The sequence below is a fragment of the Haliotis rubra genome, unplaced genomic scaffold (assembly GCF_003918875.1).
Source record: "Haliotis rubra isolate DU_JTF1 unplaced genomic scaffold, ASM391887v1 Scf25, whole genome shotgun sequence".
In the NCBI taxonomy this organism is placed as follows: domain Eukaryota; kingdom Metazoa; phylum Mollusca; class Gastropoda; order Lepetellida; family Haliotidae; genus Haliotis; species Haliotis rubra.
In genome coordinates, this window is record NW_025766558.1 from 527,006 (window position 1) to 542,190 (window position 15,185).

The 15,185-nt window shown below is 50.1% G+C and overlaps 1 protein-coding gene across 1 annotated transcript in view; it reads right to left on the reverse strand.

Moving 5' to 3' along the window:
- Positions 1 to 5,151: 5,151 nt before the first annotated feature.
- Positions 5,152 to 15,185, reverse strand: part of LOC124279345 (WD repeat and HMG-box DNA-binding protein 1-like) — a 49,388-nt gene continuing 39,354 nt past the window's right edge. The window contains exons 26-27 of the mRNA XM_046715155.1: positions 9,434 to 9,569; positions 5,152 to 5,494 (exon numbers count right to left, since the gene is read on the reverse strand). Coding sequence (XP_046571111.1) covers positions 5,321 to 5,494; positions 9,434 to 9,569 — 310 coding nt within the window. The 3' untranslated portion in view covers positions 5,152 to 5,320. The remainder of the gene's footprint in view (positions 5,495 to 9,433; positions 9,570 to 15,185) is intronic.

Here is a 15,185-nt window from a genome sequence, read left to right on the forward strand (position 1 = left end):
TTGCATGGATCATCTGCTGGTGATGCGTCTCCTTACGCGCCAAAGGCCGCCAGTAACGTGAAGAAGTTAGCGACTGTCATCAGACCAATGAACCAAACGCTATGTTCTCAAGATCAGGTTTTCTAGGAGCCTGCACCTTGCCAGACGTTCCTGCCAGTGTCTCTCTGTGAAAAGAGGACGTCTGATTGCACACCGTCCCTCTCAGACCAGCAGCCCGCAGCATCCTTCGGATGGTACTGGTTGGGAGTTCTAAACTCTCTGTTGCCGGCGCAGTGCGAAACGAATTAGAACTCGGCCATCATGGTCCCTGGTCTTCCAGGTCTAGGACAACCCTTTACTTCACCGGTCACCACACGTTTCCTCATAAGTCGACTAATAACCGTGTGGTTAATGTTCAAGTTTGTACAGTTTGCGCCATGACATACTTGCCAGTAACTTGTCATCGTGTATTTTCTGGACATCTACGCATCACCATGTCAAGAAAAGTTAGTGTTTAGTAGTGTCGTCTCTTATATCAGTTCAAACCAGTTGAGGAAACTCTAGTGCAATTATGAAAGTTATACCCCAATGTGGTTGGCGCCTTCACTGCACGTGGACATGCGACCCATAGCTTTTGATGTATTATGTGAAGCACGTGCTTTACATGTGCATTCAAATATGCTAGGATATGATGTGACCAAAAACTATAATTGCCCTTGGATTCAGGTGGTGCTTTAGTAAAGCTAATGTATATACTTGAAGGTGATCATTTCACTTAATTGCCCAGCCTATATAGTTGTACGTACACACTTGTCTACAGCAGATATTCAGTGATACCATGCCAGAGTTTAACATGGGTACCCACTCTGACACAGGATACCTGACTCACATCCGACCGTTCCCAGTGTTTTCACCTTAGGTCAGGCAGGGCAAGCGCCGCCTTCTAACACCTTCAGGAATTACGTGGCCGGGAGGTCCAGTCACCGACCTATCACTCTTCAGGTCGATCCACTAGACCGATGAGGCGGTCTATCCCCAACGTGATGCTCGTTGAGAGGGAAGTTTAGTTTTACGCAGCTTACAGAAACCTTCCAGCAATATCGTGGCAGGGGACACCAGAAATGAGCTTCAAACATTGTGCGGAAGTGTGCAGAAGGGAAAACAATTGCGACGCAGTGCAGACGCCTGTGACTTAACGTATGTCTCGTAGTATCGCTGGATGGCGTCTTATATACATTCCATCTCAATCCCGTGTTTCAGAGACAGTGGACTTTTACTTGACAGCATAGGTGGATCCAGAGGGTGGGGGAGGGCAGGAGTGCGCGCGCGCGCACGCACGCACACTCACACACAATCAGTTATAAAAAAATGACCATTGAAACTCTCAAACGATATCAGTCCATATAAGATATACACCCCGTACTCTAGTGTGAGATATCAGGGCTCTCATGTCTTGGGAGTTCATACAAGAAATACACCCCTACTCAAGTGTGAGACATCAGGGCTCTCATGTCTTGGGGTCCATGAGTGTGAGATCATCACTACCTAGTGTGAGATATGTCTTGGGGTCCATACAGGAAATATACACCCCTAGTGTGTGAGATATCAGGGCTCTCATGTCTTGGGGTCCATACAGGAAATACACCCCTACTCTAGTGTGAGACATCAGGGCTCTCATGTCTTGGGGTCCATACAGGAAATACACCCCTACTCTAGTGTGAGACATCAGGGCTCTCATGTCTTGGGGTCCATACAGGAAATACACCCCTACTCTAGTGTGAGACATCAGGGCTCTCCTGTCTTGGGGTCCATACAGGAAATACACACCCCTACTCTAGTGTGAGATATCAGGGCTCTCATGTCTTGGGGTCCATACAGGAAATATACCCCTACTCTAGTGTGAGACATCAGGGCTCTCCTGTCTTGGGGTCCATACAGGAAATACACCCCTACTCTAGTGTGAGATATCAGGGCTCTCCTGTCTTGGGGTCCATACAGGAAATACACCCCTACTCTAGTGTGAGATATCAGGGCTCTCATGTCTTGGGGTCCATACAGGAAATACACCCCTACTCTAGTGTGAGACATCAGGGCTCTCATGTCTTGGGGTCCATACCCCCTACACTAGTGTGAGATATCAGGGTTCTCACGTCTTGGGGTCCATACAGGAAATACACCCCTACTCTAGTGTGAGACATCAGGGCTCTCATGTCTTGGGGTCCATACTCTAGTCTAGTGTGAGACATCAGGGCATGTCTTGGGGTCCATGTCTTCAGGGGTCCATACAGGAAATACACCCCTACTCTAGTGTGAGACATCAGGGCTCTCCTGTCTTGGGGTCCATACAAGAAATACACCCCTACTCTAGTGTGAGACATCAGGGCTCTCCTGTCTTGGGGTCCATACAGGAAATATACCCCTACTCAAGTGTGAGACATCAGGGCTCTCCTGTCTTGGGGTCCATACAAGAAATACACCCCTACTCAAGTGTGAGACATCAGGGCTCTCCTGTCTTGGGGTCCATACAGGAAATATACCCCCTACACTAGTGTGAGATATCAGGGCTCTCACGTCTTGGGGTCCATACAGGAAATACACCCCTACTCTAGTGTGAGATATCAGGGCTCTCCTGTCTTGGGGTCCATACAGGAAATACACCCCTACTCTAGTGTGAGACATCAGGGCTCTCATGTCTTGGGGCTATACAGGAAATACACCCCTACTCTAGTGTGAGACATCAGGGCTCTCATGTCTTGGGGTCCATACAGGAAATACACCCCTACTCTAGTGTGAGACATCAGGGCTCTCATGTCTTGGGGTCCATACAGGAAATACACCCCTACTCTAGTGTGAGACATCAGGGCTCTCATGTCTTGGGGTCCATACAGGAAATACACCCCTACTCTAGTGTGAGATATCAGGGCTCTCATGTCTTGGGGTCCATACAGGAAATACACCCCTACTCTAGTGTGAGACATCAGGGCTCTCATGTCTTGGGGTCCATACAGGAAATACACCCCTACTCTAGTGTGAGATATCAGGGCTCTCATGTCTTGGGGTCCATACAGGAAATATACCCCTACACTAGTGTGAGATATCAGGGCTCTCATGTCTTGGGGTCCATACAGGAAATACACCCCTACTCTAGTGTGAGACATCAGGGCTCTCATGTCTTGGGGTCCATACAGGAAATACACCCCTACTCTAGTGTGAGATATCAGGGCTCTCATGTCTTGGGGTCCATACAGGAAATATACCCCTACACTAGTGTGAGATATCAGGGCTCTCATGTCTTGGGGTCCATACAGGAAATACACCCCTACTCTAGTGTGAGACATCAGGGCTCTCATGTCTTGGGGTCCATACAGGAAATACACCCCTACTCTAGTGTGAGACATCAGGGCTCTCATGTCTTGGGGTCCATACAGGAAATATACCCCTACACTAGTGTGAGACATCAGGGCTCTCATGTCTTGGGGTCCATACAGGAAATATACCCCTACACTAGTGTGAGATATCAGGGCTCTCTAGTGTAGTAACGTCACGATATGCATTGCTGGCAAGCTTTACGCTACACCATTTATTTGTTTAAGTATTGATTCATATTTTGACATATATCAAATACTATCTTGATGTTGGACCAATACTTCATATAAAACATTTTTTGTTAACTACAAACAGATCTTTAAGTAAAGTGAACCTAACACAGTTTTCTCGTGTAATTCTGTTATAGAGAACGCCAAATGTGACTAGATTTGGTGAGTGTAGTGTAATTCTGTTATAGAGAACGCCAAATGTGACTAGATTTGGGGAGTGTACTTGATGGATACTTGGCTGGTACTCAGTCTTTCCTTCTCTCTAATAATCTCTATCAACATATCTGGTGACTGTGTGCTATGATATGAGCTTATCATCAAGTAATGGCTGCTTGTCGCAAGTAAAGTGTCGGAAATGTTGTATGGTATTGTGATCTCAGTATCAAGACATGTATCGTATATAGTGAGGGACCTGTATTGTGACATCCCCACTGGTGAGATATCAGGATTCTCCTGTCAGTGAGTTTATATAAGAGATATAACACCCTGCTTCTGAGTGAGATATCAGGATTCTCCTGTCGGTGAGTTTATATAAGAGATATAACCCCCTGCTTCTGAGTGAGATATCAGCATTCTCCAGTCGGTGAGTTTATATAAGAGATATAACCCCCAGCTTCTGAGTGAGATATCAGGATTCTGTTGCTGGTGAGTTTATATAAGAGATATAACCCCCTGCTTCTGAGTGAGATATCAGGATTCTCCTGTCAGTGAGTTTATATAAGAGATATAACCCCCTGCTTCTGAGTGAGATATCGGGATTCTCCTGTCGGTGAGTTTATATAAGAGATATAACCCCCTGCTTCTGAGTGAGATATCAGCATTCTCCTGTCGGTGAGTTTATATAAGAGATATAACCCCCAGCTTCTGAGTGAGATATCAGGATTCTGTTGTTGGTGAGTTTATATAAGAGATATAACCCCCTGCTTCTGATTGAGATATCAGGATTCTCCTGTCAGTGAGTTTATATAAGAGATATAACCCCCTGCTTCTGAGTGAGATATCAGGATTCTCCTGTCGGTGAGTTTATATAAGAGATATAACACCCCTGCTTCTGAGTGAGATATCAGGATTCTCTTGTCGGTGAGTTTATATAAGAGATATAACCCCCTGCTTCTGAGTGAGATATCAGGATTCTCTTGTCGGTGAGTTTATATAAGAGATATAACCCCCTGCTTCTGATTGAGATATCAGGATTCTGTTGCCGGTGAGTTTATATAAGAGATATAACCCCCTTCTTCTGAGTGAGATATTGTGACTCTGTCGGGGAGTCAATATAAGGGAAGGACTGCCTGCACCTAGGAATAATAAACATTCAGTGTAGCCTCTTCTAAAATGTTCTGTTCTCTGCTTTATATCCTAAAATTCTTTTGTTTGTTTGAGCCACTGTTCACACACAGCAAGGAGTGTCCTGTATTTTTTCATGGCTGCCATGACTGTCTGTGGTAGCTAAGTTCAATGCTGGATGCACTTTGTGACAAGCATGCCTTCCGGTGACAAGCCACAGCTAACTAGACATATAGACCCCAACAGGACATGCTGACACCCAAGAACAACTGGAAAGAGCAACTAACACAGGTTGTGTGTTACAATTTATACATTATATACACTTCATACAAGGTGTTCTCGACTGTCAGGAATCCCACGCCGGGACTCTGCTTCTCTGGTAGCTTTGTCCACAGCTTCGTCTGAAGGAAAGTCAGCTCCACAGGGCAGGGTTCAACAATTGCCAACAGAAAGCTTGGCTCTCAGTCTTTTGAAAACGTAAAACCACTTAGTTTTGTGTTAGTCGATTGTGAAAGGGGTTTCATTGTCGACTTCTTGTTTGGCTTCTCACTGGTGTCGTCCTCCACACGCTTCCGCTTGCGGCCATCAGGACTCGTTGCTGCTGCTGACTGAGACTTCGCTTTCTGGGACCAGGTCTTGGGAAGAAAAGTCAGTGTTAATTTTCTCACATACAATCACTATATTTTGTGTGACATACGACCAGTCTTAACACAGCATGCAACAACTACTTCAGGTTTTGTGTCAGGTGCCTCTCGGTCTTTCCTTCCCAGGTGTCCATGTGTCCATGTAAACACACCTGTCCCAAGTCCTCCCTGAGTCTAGGTATACACACCTGTCCCCAAGTCCTCCCCGAGTCTATGTATACACACCTGTCCCAAGTTCTCCCCGTGTCTATGTATATACACCTGTCCCAAGTTCTCCCTGTGTCTATGTATACACACCTGTCCCTAGTCCTCCCTGAGTCTATGTATACACACCTGTCCCAAGTCCTCCCTGAGTCTATGTATATACACCTGTCCCAAGTTCTCCCCGTGTCTATGTATATACACCTGTCCCAAGTTCTCCCCGTGTTTATGTATACACACCTGTCCCTAGTCCTCCCTGTGTCTATGTATACACACCTGTCCCAAGTCCTCCCTGAGTCTATGTATACACACCTGTCCCTAGTCCTCCCTGTGTCTATGTATACACACCTGTCCCTAGTCCTCCCTGTGTCTATGTATACACACCTGTCCCAAGTCCTCCCTGAGTCTATGTATATACACTTGTCCCAAGTTCTCCCCGTGTCTATGTATATACACCTGTCCCAAGTTCTCCCCGTGTTTATGTATACACACCTGTCCCTAGTCCTCCCTGTGTCTATGTATACACACCTGTCCCAAGTCCTCCCTGAGTCTATGTATACACACCTGTCCCTAGTCCTCCCTGTGTCTATGTATACACACCTGTCCCTAGTCCTCCCTGTGTCTATGTATATACACCTGTCCCTAGTCCTCCCTGTGTCTATGTATACACACCTGTCCCTAGTCCTCCCTGTGTCTATGTATATACACCTGTCCCTAGTCCTCCCTGTGTCTATGTATACACACCTGTCCCTAGTCCTCCCTGTGTCTATGTATACACACCTGTCCCTAGTCCTCCCTGTGTCTATGTATACACACCTGTCCCTAGTCCTCCCTGTGTCTATGTATATACACCTGTCCCAAGTCCTCCCTGTGTCTATGTATACACACCTGTCCCAAGTCCTCCCTGTGTCTATGTATACACACCTGTCCCAAGTCCTCCCTGAGTCTATGTATACACACCTGTCCCAAGTCCTCCCTGTGTCTATGTATACACACCTGTCCCAAGTCCTCCCTGAGTCTATGTATACACACCTGTCCCAAGTCCTCCCTGTGTCTATGTATACACACTCTGTCCCTAGTCCTCCCTGTGTCTATGTATACACACCTGTCCCTAGTCCTCCCTGTGTCTATGTATATACACCTGTCCCTAGTCCTCCCTGTGTCTAGTCTATGTATACACACCTGTCCCTAGTCCTCCCTGTGTCTATGTATACACACCTGTCCCTAGTCCTCCCTGTGTCTATGTATACACACCTGTCCCTAGTCCTCCCTGTGTCTATGTATACACACCTGTCCCAAGTCCTCCCTGTGTCTATGTATACACACCTGTCCCAAGTCCTCCTGTCCAAGTCCTCCTGTGTCTATGTATACACACCTGTCCCTAGTCCTCCCTGTGTCTATGTATACACACCTGTCCCAAGTCCTCCCTGTGTCTATGTATACACACCTGTCCCAAGTCCTCCCTGTGTCTATGTATACACTGTCCCTGTGTCTTAGTCCCAAGTCCTACACCCTGTCCCAAGTCCTCCTATGTATACACACCTGTCCCTAGTCCTCCCTGTGTCTATGTATACACACCTGTCCCTAGTCCTCCCTGTGTCTATGTATACACACCTGTCCCTAGTCCTCCCTGTGTCTATGTATACACACCTGTCCCTAGTCCTCCCTGTGTCTATGTATACACACCTGTCCCAAGTCCTCCCTGTGTCTATGTATACACACCTGTCCCTAGTCCTCCTGTGCTCCTATGTATACAACCTGTCTATGTATACACACCTGTCCCTAGTCCTCCCTGTGTCTATGTATACACACCTGTCCCTAGTCCTCCCTGTGTCTATGTATACACACCTGTCCCTAGTCCTCCCTGTGTCTCTATGTATACACACCTGTCCCTAGTCCTCCCTGTGTCTATGTATACACACCTGTCCCAAGTCCTCCCTGTGTCTATGTATACACACCTGTCCCTAGTCCTCCCTGTGTCTATGTATACACACCTGTCCCAAGTCCTCCCTGTGTCTATGTATACACACCTGTCCCTAGTCCTCCCTGTGTCTATGTATACACACCTGTCCCTAGTCCTCCCTGAGTCTATGTATACACACCTGTCCCTAGTCCTCCCTGTGTCTATGTATACACACCTGTCCCAAGTCCTCCCTGTGTCTATGTATACACACCTGTCCCTAGTCCTCCCTGTGTCTATGTATACACACCTGTCCCTAGTCCTCCCTGTGTCTATGTATACACACCTGTCCCAAGTCCTCCCTGTGTCTATGTATATACACCTGTCCCTAGTCCTCCCTGAGTCTATGTATACACACCTGTCCCAAGTCCTCCCTGTGTCTATGTATACACACCTGTCCCAAGTCCTCCCTGAGTCTATGTATACACACCTGTCCCAAGTCCTCCCTGTATCTATGTATACACACCTGTCCCAAGTCCTCCCTGAGTCTATGTATATACGCCTGTCCCAAGTCCTCCCTGTGTCTATGTATACACACCTGTCCCTAGTCCTCCCTGTGTCTATGTATACACACCTGTCCCAAGTCCTCCCTGTGTCTATGTATACACACCTGTCCCTAGTCCTCCCAAGTCTATGTATACACACCTGTCCCTAGTCCTCCCCAAGTCTATGTATATACATCTGTCCCTAGTCCTCCCTGAGTCTATGTATACACACCTGTCCCAAGTCCTCCCTGTGTCTATGTATACACACCTGTCCCTAGTCCTCCCTGTGTCTATGTATACACACCTGTCCCTAGTCCTCCCCAAGTCTATGTATATACATCTGTCCCAAGTCCTCCCTGTGTCTATGTATACACACCTGTCCCTAGTCCTCCCCAAGTCTATGTATATACATCTGTCCCTAGTCCTCCCTGAGTCTATGTATACACACCTGTCCCAAGTCCTCCCTGTGTCTATGTATACACACCTGTCCCTAGTCCTCCCTGTGTCTATGTATACACACCTGTCCCTAGTCCTCCCTGTGTCTATGTATATACATCTGTCCCAAGTCCTCCCTGTGTCTATGTATACACACCTGTCCCTAGTCCTCCCCAAGTCTATGTATATACATCTGTCCCAAGTCCTCCCTGTATCTATGTATACACACCTGTCCCAAGTCCTCCCTGTGTCTATGTATATACACCTGTCCCAAGTCCTCCCTGAGTCTATGTATATACGCCTGTCCCAAGTCCTCCCTGTGTCTATGTATACACACCTGTCCCTAGTCCTCCCTGTGTCTATGTATACACACCTGTCCCAAGTCCTCCCTGTGTCTATGTATACACACCTGTCCCAAGTCCTCCCTGTGTCTATGTATACACACCTGTCCCTAGTCCTCCCCAAGTCTATGTATATACATCTGTCCCTAGTCCTCCCTGAGTCTATGTATACACACCTGTCCCAAGTCTCCCTGTGTCTATGTATACACACCTGTCCCTAGTCCTCCCTGTGTCTATGTATACACACCTGTCCCTAGTCCTCCCCAAGTCTATGTATATACATCTGTCCCTAGTCCTCCCTGAGTCTATGTATACACACCTGTCCCAAGTCCTCCCTGTGTCTATGTATACACACCTGTCCCTAGTCCTCCCTGTGTCTATGTATACACACCTGTCCCTAGTCCTCCCCAAGTCTATGTATATACATCTGTCCCAAGTCCTCCCCGAGTGTATGGGTACACACCTGCCCCAAGTCCTCCCTAACTATGTATACATGTAGATGTCATACCTGTCTCTCTTCCTTAGGAAGGGCACGGAACCTCTCAGCTGCAACCTGACTCAAGTCCTCCTGGGAAAGGTCTGGTCTCTCTTCCTCCAGTTCCTCTCGGTTCTCTTCAAGCCACAACTGGAAGCCACTCACAGACCTGACAACAGGTGATCAGACGGGTGATCACAATGCAGCAACAATCAGCAGCTTCATGTTGCAAAAGAGCTCTGAGCGACAAAGGTCAACAAAGTGTGTCACTTTAAGGTGGATTCACACACCATTACGCCCCTGGCATGGTACAAACAAACCAAAGGCTGGTCCAATTAGTGCAATCAAATTTGTGCCAACAATACATTGCATTCAACTCTAGACAGTAAGTTGATTCACCTGTTATAAACTGACAACCATGCCCTGAAGCATCAGGTCAGATAAACATTCCATAAAACTCGAACTAACCTGTAGAGGTTTCAGATTCTTTGAATATATTCCTCCTTGGGGTACTTATAAGCATTTAAATGTCCATTTAAATTCCCTACGACAGTTGTAACAATATTTGAATAAAATATTTACAAAACAAAAACTACGTTTTGTCTTGTGAGACCACCCTTACAGGGCCTTCCGGCCCCCTACAGCCAAGAGCAGGTAACTCTAGACCGTAACCTCGTACCTCACTTTCCATGCTGAGCTAAGTCAGACAGAATCTTGGGGAGGTGGTGGTACCTAAGGAGGAATATATTCAAAGAATCTGAAACCTCTACAGGTTAGTTCGATTCTTTTTATATATTCCTCCTTGGGGTACTTATAAGCATAAGTCAGACTCCTAAAGACGGATCTCAGGAGCGGCATTCTGTCTGCTTAAACACCCCGACAAGAAGTGGAATTTCCCAAGCTAATTATAGCAGAAAAGGCACACTTACCCGGTCACGTGTCCACCAAAGCCAATCAGGCGGGGGCATGAGCCAGGGTCAGGGTTAACGCGTGATGCAAATTTGTCCAGCGAAACCTCGCTAATGCAACGAGCGAGACACACCCTCCCTCCTTCCCGTAATCTACTCGGAAGTGAAGATAAGGGTCCCATAATAAACCCAGAAGCGAAATGCGGAATATGAACAGCAAAGTTTCCAAGGGCAGTTTAGTCTAGAGCTTCTCGGTTAGAAAGCAGAGACATGGGAATAAAAACCAGCACCACATAAAACCCATCACCAAGGAAAATGTAACAAGATTTGTAAAACCCAACACCAGTGTTAAAAATTGGCAGATAATGGTTCACACAATAAAAAACCTCGAAAGCTCAATCGGCTAGAGAGGTGGAACCATGCCCACTGGAGAGAACTGACTGACCGAACCGAGCACGCTCACTGGAGAGTCTGTCAAGTTGGTAATGACGGATGAGCGTGCTCGGACGGCTCCAAATAGCCGCATGAGCAGATCTCCTCAATGGGCAGGGCTGCAGCGTAAGCTGTCGATGTAGCTACTGCCCTAACCGAATGAGCTTTCAACCCAACAGGCGGGATACGCCCTGTTTGAGTATAACTCATATGTATGGCAGAGACAAGCCACCGAGAAATGGTCTGCTTGGTGGCCGGAAGACCAGCCTGAACTCCCCGCCATAACAACAAAACAATTGGTAACCCTTACGGGTACCCCTTGTTCGTTTGATATAAGCCTGAAGTGTCTTCACGGACATCTAAGGCGTGAGCACGTCGTGAGAGGTACCGGACAGGGAAGGCTGAGTGAAAGCTGGGAGCTCAATAGGCGCCGTCACATGGAAGGGACTATCCTTCTTAGGGACGGTAAGTCTCAGGCAGCCGAATGCTAACTCTGTCTTTGTGAAAACAGTAAGCGCGGGATCGGGCCGACATTGCGTGAATATCGCCAACCCACCTGCCAGAAGTCACCGCCACAAGAAGCGCCGTCTTCCACGCCAACAGCTGGAGGGAAAGAGCCGACAGATTGTGAAACAGTGGACCGGACAGCCAATCAAGAACGATTGACAAGTCCCACGGGGACTAATCCGTCGGACAACCGGACGGATTCTGTCCACACCTGCTAAAAGCTGTACAAGAGGGTGCTGCCCCAAGAGAGCACCGTCAACAGGAATATGAAAGCAGAAATAGCCGTAGAATATCCCGAACAGTGGAAGCCGCTAGACCGGCTTCCAACCGACTGGAGGAATTCTAACACACAGACTAAATCTGTAGAAAGGGATCAAGAATCCCCTGTTGACACACCAGCGAATAACAGGCCCATCTATCCTCATATTGAACGTTTGTCGAATCCCTCCTCCGAAGCCAGAATTGTGTCTGCAACTGGTGCAGGAATTCCGCTCGCATGGAGGCGATCCCTGATAGGGTCCAAGCCACCCACTGAATCCTGGGATTCGGGTGGGGCGCTCCGTTCTGGGATAGGAGGTCCGGTCGAAAAGGTAATAGAACAGGAGGCTGAGCCAGAAACCTGAGAATTACCGGAAACCAGCTTTGTGCCGACCAAAGGGGTGCCAGAAGCACAAGTAGCCGAGCTGGTTGTGCGGTCAGCTGCGACAGGACCCTGGAAATCAGTGGTATCGGGGGGAACGCCCACAGTACCCTGTCCGTCCAATCTAGCTGAAAGGCGTCGTTGGCTAACGAATCCGGGAGCAAAACACAGGAATCTGGTTCGTCACCCCAGACGCAAACAGATCCACCTGGAACGACCCGAACAACTGGGAGATAATCCCGAATATATCCCGGTCGAGCATCCACTCGTGTGGGGCTAGTATCGCCGTGAGAGAGCATCTGCACGGACGTTGTCTACCCCCGGGAGATAAACAGGCAAAACCCGAATGTTGAACTGATCGCACCACAGTAGAAACTGCCACGCCTCCTGAAGGAGCGACGGAGACACTGTGCCGCCTTGCTGGAGAATGTAAGACATGGCCGTTTGATTGTCCATTTCTAGGCGAACCACACGGCCCTGCACCAACACCGGAAGCACTCGAACACCTTGCGGACTGCTCTCAGTTCTAACACATTGATGTGTAGGCTGACCTCCCGCTCCGACCAGAGGCCGGAGGCTGAGTGCTTTCGCCCAGGACCCCCAACCTGTGAGGGAGGCGTCCGTCTGAACTGAGAGGGAAGGTGTCGGGTGTCGAGGGGATCCCCTGGACAAATTCCCGACGTCCGCCCACCATCGCAAGTGAGGGATTAACCACTCTGGCGTTATGAGCATAATCTCGTAGCCCTGCGAAAGTGGGACCACAGCTGAGCTAATGCTTGCTGAATTGGTTGCATCCTCAAGCAGCGACGCCAAACCACGCCCACTGTCGCCATGTTGCCGGCAGCAAAGCCATGTTCGGGCCGGTTTTAACGGGGACTGGAGGAACTGTAACACAGTCCCCGGACTTTGACGATGCGGTCCGAGCAAGGGAAACAATCCCTAGCGCCGTGTTGAATCTGGCTCCCAAGAATATCAGATCCTGCGCCGGAACGAGGTCTGATTTCTTGAGATTGATAATCCAGCCCAGTGACACCAGAGTATCCAGCACGCACAGTGTGGAGGCTCTGCTTAACTGAGGCCCTAAGGCCCGTAGAAGCCAATCGTCCAGGTATGGGTGACAACACCTGCCCTGAGACCTGGCTAACTGAGCTGGGATTAGCATAAGTTTGGTTAACACCCTTGGGCCGTGGAGATGCCGAAGGGGAGCCTGTGAAACTGGTAGCACGCCCCGTCGAAGAAGAGAACCGGAGGTACTTCTTGGAATTCGGGTGCATTGGAACATGGAGGTATCGTCTTTGAGATCGATTGACGTAAGCCAATCCCCTGTCTCGACGGAGGAGATCACTGACCTGAGTGTCTCCATCCTGAAAGCGGCACCTCCAGTAATTTGTTCAGCCCTCTGAGATTCAGAATGGGTCTGAACCCTCCGTCCTTTCGGCCACGCGAGAAAGTAGGTGGAATAAAACCCCTCTTCTCGCTGACACACAGGAACCACCTCGATGGTCGCCTTGGTCAGTAAAGACTGAACCTCGGCATGGAGGACTTCCGCCTTGTCGGCGGGGGTCGGCACAGGCGCAGTGCAAACCCGAGAAGGACGGAGGATCGGCGCCTCCCACTGTGGCAAATGGCCATCCCTGAGTGTGGACAGGACCCAGGGATTTGAGGTGGCTGCCTCCCACTCCCGGAGGAATAGGGACAGCCGTCGCCGACAGGGACGTGTGGTAAGAGGCAGTGCACCCCACCGCCGGCAAGTCTCCGCTATGCGTGAGTGGGGGCAACAAGGGCTCTGGGGAATGAATCAGTGGGAAGCCGGGATGGCTTCCCCTTGCCCCGAAAAAGACTGCTGCGCTGGAGCAGGCTTGCCCTTGCCTCTCGTCGCGCTGCTCGCTTTGGACTGCAAAGGGCAGTCCACTTAACAACATCCTTCGCCGAGGCAGAAGGGTAAGCGGACGCGAAGCGAGGGGAGGGCGATGGCGAGAGCCGGAGGGCTGCTCCAACAAAGGCTTTGAGTCCTTAAAGGTAGAGACAGCCTCCGCGGCCTCCCTTACCACCTGCAAGGCCCCAGGGAACAGGGAAGATCCCATGGTATAGGGCAATGACAGTAGAGCTTGCTGTGTGGCCGGCGAATACCGCGCCACAGACAGCCACAGGCGGCGCAAGCCCATGACGGCACCCATCATCTGGCTGGCACAGCAATCGAATGCTGTCCCGAGCCAGATGCGAAAGTGTGCGTCGCGCGAGCACCGACTCGATGAATCGGCACCGCAAGCTGTGGGCCACCAGCTGTCCCTGCAATGCAGACAGGTAGGCTGAATGGACGGCTACTTTAAGTTGTTGGGCAGCAAGACCGCAACATTCTTCGAATGACCGGTAGGCAGACTTCAGCGGCAGTGACGTACTAGCCGGAAAAGGGGGGAGGCGCCTGCCCTGCCTGGCCGAGGCCAGGGAAGACGAAGACGACCCTCCTAACGTGACTGAGGCAAAGACGCACTCGTCCACCACTGGTGGTTCGAAGAGCGCCTCCTCACCTAACTGGTACCGCCTGCCGGCGTCAGGCAAATCAAACACGAAGCAGTACCAGCCAGGAGCGGATTCACCACCTCACTGACCAGTGATGGGAGAATGCGAAGTGCCTCTGCGACCGGTTAGGTGCGAACGCCTCCCGGGGCGAAACTCCCGAGGGGTCGGGTGCGGGGACGGGAACAGCCACCCGCGGCAGGACTTCGCGATCTTATCCCGAACCTGCCGCAGGGACGAGGCAAAGGAGTACGGCACTCCCGCCTCCGATTCCTCCGTCCCTTCCTCCTCCTCCATATCGACCTCGGCAGAATCCTCGGCCACCATAATCTCAGACTCCTGAGAGAACGCCGAGGAGACGCCAGAGGCAGGACCAGAAAAACTCATAAGGTCAAGAGGAGCCAGGGGAAAAGCATCGCCCTGCCGGAGGAACCAGCGCCAGGTCGCCGAAGTCGCCCGAGAGGAACCTGCCGCAACAGGCTTCCCGGCACCCAGACTGGCTGCCAGGCCGAGGTATCCCCGAACTGGTCGGCGCCAGGCGACCGCCAGTCGGGACACCAGGCAATGACAGGGCAAACCTGTATCGCCGGGCACCAGGCACCTGTGACAGACCAGCGCATAAAGCCAGGTCGCCACCAGACGCCGAGGGCATGCTATCACCACGGCGAAGCCAGGATCAAGTCGCCGGGGAGGCGTTCTCGAGCGAGCTTCGGGCGCGTAACCCCCAGATGTCAGCTCCGCCCCGACGACCGGGCGGCGCTGAGCTCCTTACGGAACCCGC